Source organism: Helicoverpa zea, chromosome 27, assembly GCF_022581195.2.
Source record: "Helicoverpa zea isolate HzStark_Cry1AcR chromosome 27, ilHelZeax1.1, whole genome shotgun sequence".
Lineage (NCBI taxonomy): Eukaryota > Metazoa > Arthropoda > Insecta > Lepidoptera > Noctuidae > Helicoverpa > Helicoverpa zea.
In genome coordinates this window covers 1,362,663-1,371,396 of record NC_061478.1, presented here as the reverse complement: position 1 = coordinate 1,371,396, position 8,734 = coordinate 1,362,663, and the positions used below count along the sequence as shown (strand labels likewise).

Here is an 8,734-nt window from a genome sequence, read left to right as displayed (position 1 = left end):
ATACCTAACAAAAAATCTTTCAGTTTCTGATAGCCCATGTATCGAGAAAGGTAGGTACCTATAGACATTACAAAGGTTTTTTTGTATAAAACTGAAAGACTTCGGACCTTTTTCAAAGGAGAATTTCAGTTGTTTGTAATGACTGACTCTTATGTGGTGTTCTAATTCTTTCACTTTTTTGTTCTATTTACTTTATTTGAGTTTTTTTTATTATTTTTTTTTGTGCTAAGCGACATTTATTAACCAGTACATTATAATGTGATTAGGTACGACACACCTGTTACCTATAACCTAGTGATAGACAGATCAGCATAACACACAGGCTTATCTAAGTATTGCACGGGAAGCAGCTAGGTACTTACTCTAAGATGCAGGAGAAACCGCGAGACACATTTAGTAAATCGTCTTCAACCATCATCGCTATCCGGTAACTAAGTACACAGTTGACAAACAAACAGACATTACAAACAAAGGGTTTAACTTGATAGTTGAACCACTTACTACTGTTTGCACAACTGACAAGTCTTTGTACAATAAGTTGTATCAATCATTTCGCAACAAGCGAGAAGCGAGTTTTTGAACTAACATATTTAAATGTATATTTAAATAAGGATAGCAAATACGTAATATTGTCAATGTATGGTTTACTAGCTGGTGCCCGCGACTTCGTCTGCGCAGGTTTAGTATTTCGAACAATATGTTTAAAAATTGTAGCCTATGTGTTATTCTGATGTATAAGCTATATTATTGTAAAGTTTCATTAAAAAAAGTTCCATTCAGTAGTTTTTGCGTGAAAGAGCAACAAACATCCATACATACAAACTTTCGCGTTTATAATATTAGTAGGATGTATTGAATTCACTGAAACGTGAAAAGCTTTTGATGAAAAACTTATGTCCGGCTTTCACGTCAAAACTACTGCATCGATTTAAATTGGTGCACAGATAATAAGAGTAGGATCTTAAACCCTAACTATAGGCTACGTTTTGTCTGGCTGCATGAAGTAAGTAAGTAGTTCTCTAGAGAATCGATTGGAACCGCTTGTATTTTATAAGGTAGGTACCTACTTAGATATTTCCCCCATTACATCGCATGTAAAACAGAAAAAATCTTCATACGCAATTTTTATAAAAAAACCCCAACCAAACTGCAATATTGCATCGTAATTTACTACTAAGGTCACTGACCACTGACCATCCTCATTACCCGTTAATGTCGGACAGTATCGAATTTAACTGCTAATTTCTGAACCACATGGTGAATAAACTATTGTTTAGAGAGGGGGTCATGCGATATCTGGCCATCTGAGAGTTAATGGTCATTAAGTTTGAGCTTTGTTTTGATAGTTTTTGTAAGATTAAGCTATGGCGGATACTTAGTTGTGTTTGCTGGGGAGTTTGTTACGCCACTTCTTCTCAGCAAAAACATGTGGGGAGTTTTGGAGTTTCTTGTGTTGATGGTTGAAAAGTGCTGATTTCACAGCCTTTGACATATAAACTAGTGGTCAAGTATCTCAAGTATGAGTGTGCTGCTGGCCCAAGTCAGATAAATACTTACTATTGTAACTTTTTCTAAGTTATAATTACCTATGTACTTTACGAGATTATCTTTTATGAAACTTGGCCGTAATGTTTTATTAGATATAGAAATATATTTTTTTCTGGGTGTAGTATAGCTTCTCAGATACGATGAAACCGCTGGTGACAACTGGAGGCAGTACTCAAAACAATATTGGAAATACCAGAATCTGGAACTCCGAAACTTATACCAATACGGCCGCTGGCATAAGTTTTGAGGGCCTAGTTAGACTATCCGTTGAAAGCTACCGAACGATATTAATATTGAACTGATGTTAACCATAATCCCGGGTCATGAAGGGACAAGTCTTTATGTAGCCACGGACCCTAACAACAATTTATTTTAAATCAAAATCAATGACGTCACGAAATAGATACAAATTCACCCCCAAATCGATTGCTTTCGGTTCGTAAACTAATGTTCTATGACCCCCTAACATACAGCAAACAATCAATTCCCTACTCTACTTCTTAACATATAAGGTTTATATTTCCTTGAGCAATACACTGACAAAAGTTTCATTTAACTTTGGACCTTATGTCAATGCAGTAAGGTGCAATAAAGTCTGCATGGTAATTTATGAAGATAGTTTTTACGTTGCGGTTTCCAAATGAGGCGATGACTATTAATTCATCATAAATTTTGAAAATATTATTCGATATGCATTTTTAGGCGCTCCCCGTAATGTTTTAATAGGGTAATGATCCTTAGTTCTCCTAGTTTTTTCGTAGTTTTGAACCCGCTGAGTTTCTTAAAGGCGCTTAAAAAAATCGATACGAAAATCCTCACTAGTCTTACCAGTCCTACTAAAGTCAGATACCAAAATCCTTACTAATATAATAAATGCGAGAGTTTAAAACTATTTATTCGATAATACACAGATAGTTTAGGGTCTTATGAAGTCACGGAAAGCCTATCAGAACATCCTTGGCAGTCGTTACGGGTAGTCAGAAGCCAATAAGTCTGACGCCAGTCTAACCAAGGGGTATCGGGTTGCCCGGGTAACTGGGTTGAGGAGGACAGATAGGCATCGCTTCTTGTAAAGCACTGGTACTCAGCTGAATTCGGTTAGACTGGAAGCCGACCCCAACATAGTTGGGAAAAAGGCTCGGAGGATGATGAAGTAAAAACTCTTTCCTATCAAATTAACAGCACCAATCGCAGAACGCGGCCAAAATCAGTAAACGTCACTCACAACAGCAAATGGGACATTTTTAATTTTTACACATTTTTACAATAATGTCATGTCCTTTATCTAGAAGTCGTCAAAATTTCCAAAATGAAGAAAACTACGATAATTTTTTTCATTGTGGCGTCACTTATATTTTTGGCCATCGTCATTATGGGGGTGCAAATGTCTTCATACGGGAACAACACCAAATATACAGACAGGTGATAATCCCATTGTTTTCTTAGTTTGTGGTTTCCAAACCGGAATAGAATTATAGCCTATATTACTCTAAGAATGTAGCTTTCCAACAGTGAAAAATTTTTTCTAATTGGTTTAGTAGTTTCAGAGTCTAACAGTTAGTTTAGATAACTATCGCCGTGGAGACGATTATAGGCTACTTTTTACCCTTACAATGCAGGCGAAACTGCAGGAAACAGCTAGTATATTTGCCTTTCTATAAAGGTCATATAGTACCTACACTACCTTCACATGAACGACCCGGCACAGTTCCAACACAACCAGGCGATTAACTCGTGATCTGAATTTGACTCCTAAATCGTATCTCAATATAAAAAGACAATTGCTGGGTAAATTGCCATCATCATTGTCTGTGCCATTAACGTCAACAACCTGCGCCATGCCGTGCGGTTTATATGTGCAAGCTTTAGTCAGGCCAAGGATTCCATATTACAGTAGTCTTTACTTAACATTACAACTTAAAAAAAACAAAAGTCTCTTCTTCAAATAAGTAATATTCTTCTCCACAGACCATGTCCTCACAACAACTACCGGCGACAATGGGTGGCTCTGACGGACAATAGAATAAACCAGACGCTCATAAACAGGTTTCCCTACGTGGCTGCCGTTATGAGGAATGCCACCAGCTTATGGAATTTCGCTTGTTTTGCCAGCGTGATTCTCATGAAATGGATTGTTACTTCTGCACATTGCAGGTAAGTTTGGTTCTTTTAATGCCAGCTAATTAAGACGAGGCTATTCTCAAAGATCAGGCTGTGGTGCAGACAAATCACCTGCCTAGCCAACTGTGTTGGGGTCGGCTTCCAGTCAAACAGGGTGCAGCTGAGTACCAGTGTTTTACAAACAGCGACTGCCAATCTGACCTACTCAACCGAGTTACCCGGGCAACCCAATACCTCTTCGTAAGACTGGTTGTCAGTTTCTGGCTTCTGACTACCCGTAACTACTGGCAAAGATAGCCTATCAAATGATCAATTTAATCCAGCTAGTGATGCAAACAAATGTGCATCCCTAATCTATTCCTTTGACACGATGGGAGAGAGATCAGAAGCAAGACTTAACGGTTCTCGCGAGATGCAAGAGGTGTTTAGAACCTTAGGCTTCAGAATGTATCGAAGCAAACGTTTGTTAAATACCAAATTGCATTTGTAACTCTAAAAGCAGAACTCTATTCCCAAATAACTGTTTTTTTTTGTACTCAAAGAAGCTGAATATGGAAATAGAACATTTATTTATTTCTGAACTATCTAATTAAATACCTCAACTTTCTCCAGGCAACCAGGTCACACTCACCGTGTGGTCCTCTTCCAAGATTACGCGCGCAACCAGTCTCACTCCTACCCCATCCTCTTCTGGAGGATCCACGAGAAGTACAACTCTACTGTCCCTAACGCCAAGTATGATATAGCAGTCGCCAGAATGAACGTCAACCATTACCACTCTGCAATCAAACCAGCTGACTTCGACGAGAAAGCAGCAACCGCAATAGTAGCAAGTGTCTGGAAAACCGTCTCGACGATGGATAAGAAGCTCTACTTAACCAACCACTTCGATAAGTACGAAATGAATATCAGCAACAAGGGAAAATGCTTCGAGACTTACGGAGTTGAAATGGACGATAGCTTGATCTGCATAGACACATCAGCTTACGAAGACTGCTTCGTCCACGAATATGGACCCATTTTCTCCGGAGACAAAGTAGTGGGCGTTATAGCTATTACGCCGGTTGAATGTGATATGAAATACTCGGTGTTTACAAATATTTCTTATTACACGAGTTGGATTTTGAGATCGACTTACGATGCATGATGTTGGGTTTTTATTTTGGTTGTTTTATTTTAGTTTTTAAGGTCTTATATTTGTCATTAGTAGTATCCCGACAAAAGCTTGATTGAAGAATTAATCTTGGCCTTCAAATTGTTGAACTGTCAGTTTTGCCAACCAATGGCTATTTGATTCTTACGACTGCAAGCCTGGGGCCTATGTCAGCTTATTTGTACATGTTTCAAATGATAGCAATTGTATCCAAATAGCAATATAACCTTACGTAGTATCTGTTCTGCTTCCGCTGAGGATTAGGCGCTAACTTTATAAAGTTTTTAATATTCCTATCTTTGCCTATGTAAGTTATCAGTGCCTATGTGCGATTTGTTATCTTGCCCTCCTCTAGGTATTGTCATTGCAGGACCTCAGACCCGTTGTGGGTGCCAAAAAGGTCTCCTACATAATATTTACGTTTATACATCCACGTACACAAGGATGAGAATTTTATAAAAAAGCAGATTCACAGATTTCGGGAATTATCGTGAAAATATCACGAATACAAAAAAATAAAACCACACAATAACAAATAAACGAAATATCATCCATAATAAGTGGTGTGTGTAGACTTTAATATCCAATTAGTATAGTAAGATACATTAGTAAAAATAGCCAACTTCATATCACAATCCCTTGGCTTGACCGCCAGGATCCCAACCACCTTGTCTCCCGAATACAGAGGTCCAAACTCATGGATGAAACAGTCATCATAATCTGACACGTCAATGCAAATCATGCTCTGATCCAATTCCACTCCGTACCCTTCGAAACACTTCGCAGCATCAGCTATCCTGACTTCGTATTTATCAAAGTCATTCGTCAAGTACAGCTTTTTATCCATAGTTGAGACGGTCTTCCAGATGCTGGCTTCTAGTTCAGTGGCCTCCTTATCGTCGAAGACTGAGGGTTTCATAGTGAAGGGATAGTAGTCCACATTGAGCTTGGCGACGGCGATGTCGTAGCGAGGGGTTGGGTTGCTGCTGTTGAACTTCTCGTGGAGTCTCCAGAATAGGATGGGGTAAGTGTGAGTGTAGTTGCGAGCGAAGTCGTGGAAGAGAAGGACACGGTGGGTTGCGCTTTGACGCCTGAGTAAAGAAAATAGTTTAAAGTGAAGATGGGAACTTACTCGGGTTCTATCTCTACATGAGATGCTATAGAATCTATCTAACATGAAAAGAGATGGATAGATATAGAAAATATGTAGATATAAGTTCCCCGATAAAATGTAGCCCTTCTTCGTTAATTAATATGGATGACTAGCTGGTCAGCCTCTTTTAATACCTGGAATTTAGATACAGATGTATTAAGAGCATTTTCTGTTAATGCTCTGTAGATTATAGATTTCGCTGATCTATTCTTTATTCTGGAAATTACTTCTAGCAGAAGATACGCTAAATTAGACTAAGCAAGTTTTAGGCAGTCTTTCATACCTGCAATGAGCCGAAGTGACAACCCACTTAATCAGCACAATACTAGCAAAGCACGCAAAAGACCAAAACTTGGATGTATTCCTCGTCACAGCAGCCACATAAGGAAACCTCTCAGATATCTGCATCGAAGAGTTCTCATTCAAGGAGATCACACCCATAGCCCTGGTATACTGGTACACCGTGCCTCCTTGAGTATACTCTCTCTTCCTCTCTTCCACTGTTATATCTGTCGCGAATTTCACCATAACGCACACAGCCATTATGGCTAAAAAGATGAGTAAGGTTAAAATCAGACATGCTGCTTTCATTTTGAATTTTCATGAAGCCTTCTAAAAGTTTTGTGTTGTTTTTTTACAATGTGACGTTCGCGGTTGAGCGTTTTGACAAAATGTCGCGTTTTGTTGCTTTTTAACAGTGTAGAGGAATTATTTTTGGTAGATTTTAAAGTGAAACCTTTTTTTATGTAATTCATAGAACATTTAAAACACAATGCCCCATTTACATTAATTACATGATGGCATAATGAATCTTTGCAGTAATGTAGCTCATTGATACAACTGAGTAGGTAGTAATAAGAAATAGGTTTAGGCTACTTTATATGTACGGCAGTTCAGTACTACCTGAACTTAAAATTCTGGTTCTTCCAACCTGATAGACAGACATGTGTTGCTGGGGAGTTTGTTGCGCCACTTTTTCTTCCCAGCAAAAACATATAGGAATTGTGGTGAAGGGTGGACGTTTTGGAGGCTGTCTTTTCTTTTTTGACGTTCGAAAAGTGCTGATCTATCAGCCTAATTTGAATAAACGTTTTTGAGTTTGAGTTTGAAAATAAGCAAATTCCAAATATTAATACTACTTCTTTAAGAATATCGTTTATAACAAAGTGGCATATTTAGCAAAACGTTTGACTTGGCTAATCGGATTTCAGCACAATGAAACAACATTGTGCGGATGTCCAGCAGAGTGCACAGTCGCTGATTATCGGCTACGGCGGCTGTTCTCATATAAGGAAATCAACCAGCTGCGACATATTACAGTGCACAAGCATTTGCGCAGACACAGGTGCACTCACTATTCTTTCACTCTCATAGCCCGATGGGACGGCAATCCGACACCACCGGGGAGAGATCAGGCGCAGGACCGATATTTACGTGCTCTCCAATGCACGGGTGTATCTATCTGCGAATAAAATCCGTAAAAGTAGTTTTATTTACAAGTATTAAGACGATCGCTTATAATAAAGTGACATATTTAGCGTCACGTTTGACTTGGCTAATCGGATTTCCGCACAATGTTGTTTGTCCAGCGGAGTGCACAGTCCTGTGGCATACTAATATTGACATGCTGCCCGTTACGTCCATATTGAATTATTGGTTACTGGATGGGGCAGTTTACTTTTATTCGGAACTAAAATCTGCATCGTGATAATACATCATTGGGGTCGGCTTCCAGTCTAGATCAGATTTCTTTAGAAATATGCATTAACTATTTAAATTATTTTATTTTTGTCACCTTATGTTGTGTGTACAAAGATTCGTAAATAAATAAATTGAGCTGAGTACCAGAGTGCCAAATGGAGCTACTGCGTCAACCCAGTCACTTGGGCATCTTAATACTAAATGTTATCCCAGGTTGGGATAACATTTCAACAAAATTCTTAAAGTTTGTAGGAAAGGAGATTGTCCCTGTGATAACCCACCTTGCAAACCTCTGCCTCCAACAAGCCGTCTTCCCGGCTCCCCTAAAGCAGTCTATTATTACCCCAGTACACAAGGGGGGGGACAGAGACGATGTCAATAATTATAGACCTATCTCGGTCTTACCAGCCATATCAAAAATTCTCGAAAAGATTATAAATACTAGACTCACTAAATTCCTAAATAAATTCAACTTACTTTCTCCTTCTCAGTTTGGATTCAGACAATCTGTAAGTACCGAAGATGCTGTAACAGCATTATCTTCTCATATAATTGAGCATCTGGAGAAGGGAAACAAGTGCCTATCTATTTTTATAGACCTCAAAAAAGCTTTCGACACCGTTTCTGTCCCCATCCTTGTGAACAAGTTATATAGTGCCGGAATTAGGGGTACTGCACTCAACTTGCTCAGGGACTACCTTTCCAATAGAAAACAAAAAGTAAAAATAGGGCTATACACGAGTGATGAAGCAGACATAACATACGGCGTACCTCAGGGTAGTGTTTTAGGCCCTACCCTATTTTTGCTGTACATTAATGACTTATGCAATATTAAATTAACTAATGCCAGGGTCTTTGCATACGCAGATGATACTGCGGTTATGTTTTCTGGTAGTTCTTGGCAAGAAGTTAAAATGAGTGCAGAGGTAGGGATTGCTTGTATAGACAAATGGCTGAAAACCAATTTACTAACATTAAATACCTCCAAGACCAATTACATATGTTTTAGTGTTAGCGCGCGGACACAGCCTAATGAGGATCTCAACTTGAAGGTTCAT

General features: G+C 38.8%; 2 protein-coding genes across 2 annotated transcripts; one reads left to right on the top strand and one right to left on the bottom strand.

The window, feature by feature from the left end:
• Positions 1-2,857: 2,857 nt before the first annotated feature.
• LOC124643532 (trypsin epsilon-like) lies at positions 2,858-4,816 on the top strand. The gene is made up of 3 exons (XM_047182544.1): positions 2,858-2,970; positions 3,517-3,702; positions 4,282-4,816. The coding sequence occupies exons 1-3, from the start codon at positions 2,858-2,860 to the stop codon at positions 4,814-4,816; spliced, it is 834 nt and encodes a 277-aa protein (XP_047038500.1).
• A 553-nt stretch (positions 4,817-5,369) lies between these two features.
• LOC124643522 (trypsin epsilon-like) lies at positions 5,370-6,566 on the bottom strand. Its single transcript, XM_047182528.1, has 2 exons — positions 6,259-6,566; positions 5,370-5,913 (listed from the first exon to the last, which is right to left on the bottom strand). Exons 1-2 carry the CDS (start codon positions 6,564-6,566, stop codon positions 5,370-5,372), a joined length of 852 nt encoding a protein of 283 aa, XP_047038484.1.
• Between the last annotated feature and the right edge of the window lie 2,168 nt (positions 6,567-8,734).

Bases quoted from the DNA above. Each gene is read 5' to 3' on its own strand.
- LOC124643532 (XM_047182544.1), top strand. From the start codon at position 2,858: ATGAAGAAAACTACGATAATTTTTTTCATTGTGGCGTCACTTATATTT. The intron at 2,971-3,516 runs GTGATAATCCCA...TCTTCTCCACAG, and splicing joins AACACCAAATATACAGACAG to ACCATGTCCTCACAACAACT. The intron at 3,703-4,281 runs GTAAGTTTGGTT...AACTTTCTCCAG, and splicing joins GTTACTTCTGCACATTGCAG to GCAACCAGGTCACACTCACC.
- LOC124643522 (XM_047182528.1), bottom strand. From the start codon at position 6,566: ATGAAAGCAGCATGTCTGATTTTAACCTTACTCATCTTTTTAGCCATA. The intron at 5,914-6,258 runs GTATGAAAGACT...TTCTTTACTCAG, and splicing joins GTCACTTCGGCTCATTGCAG to GCGTCAAAGCGCAACCCACC.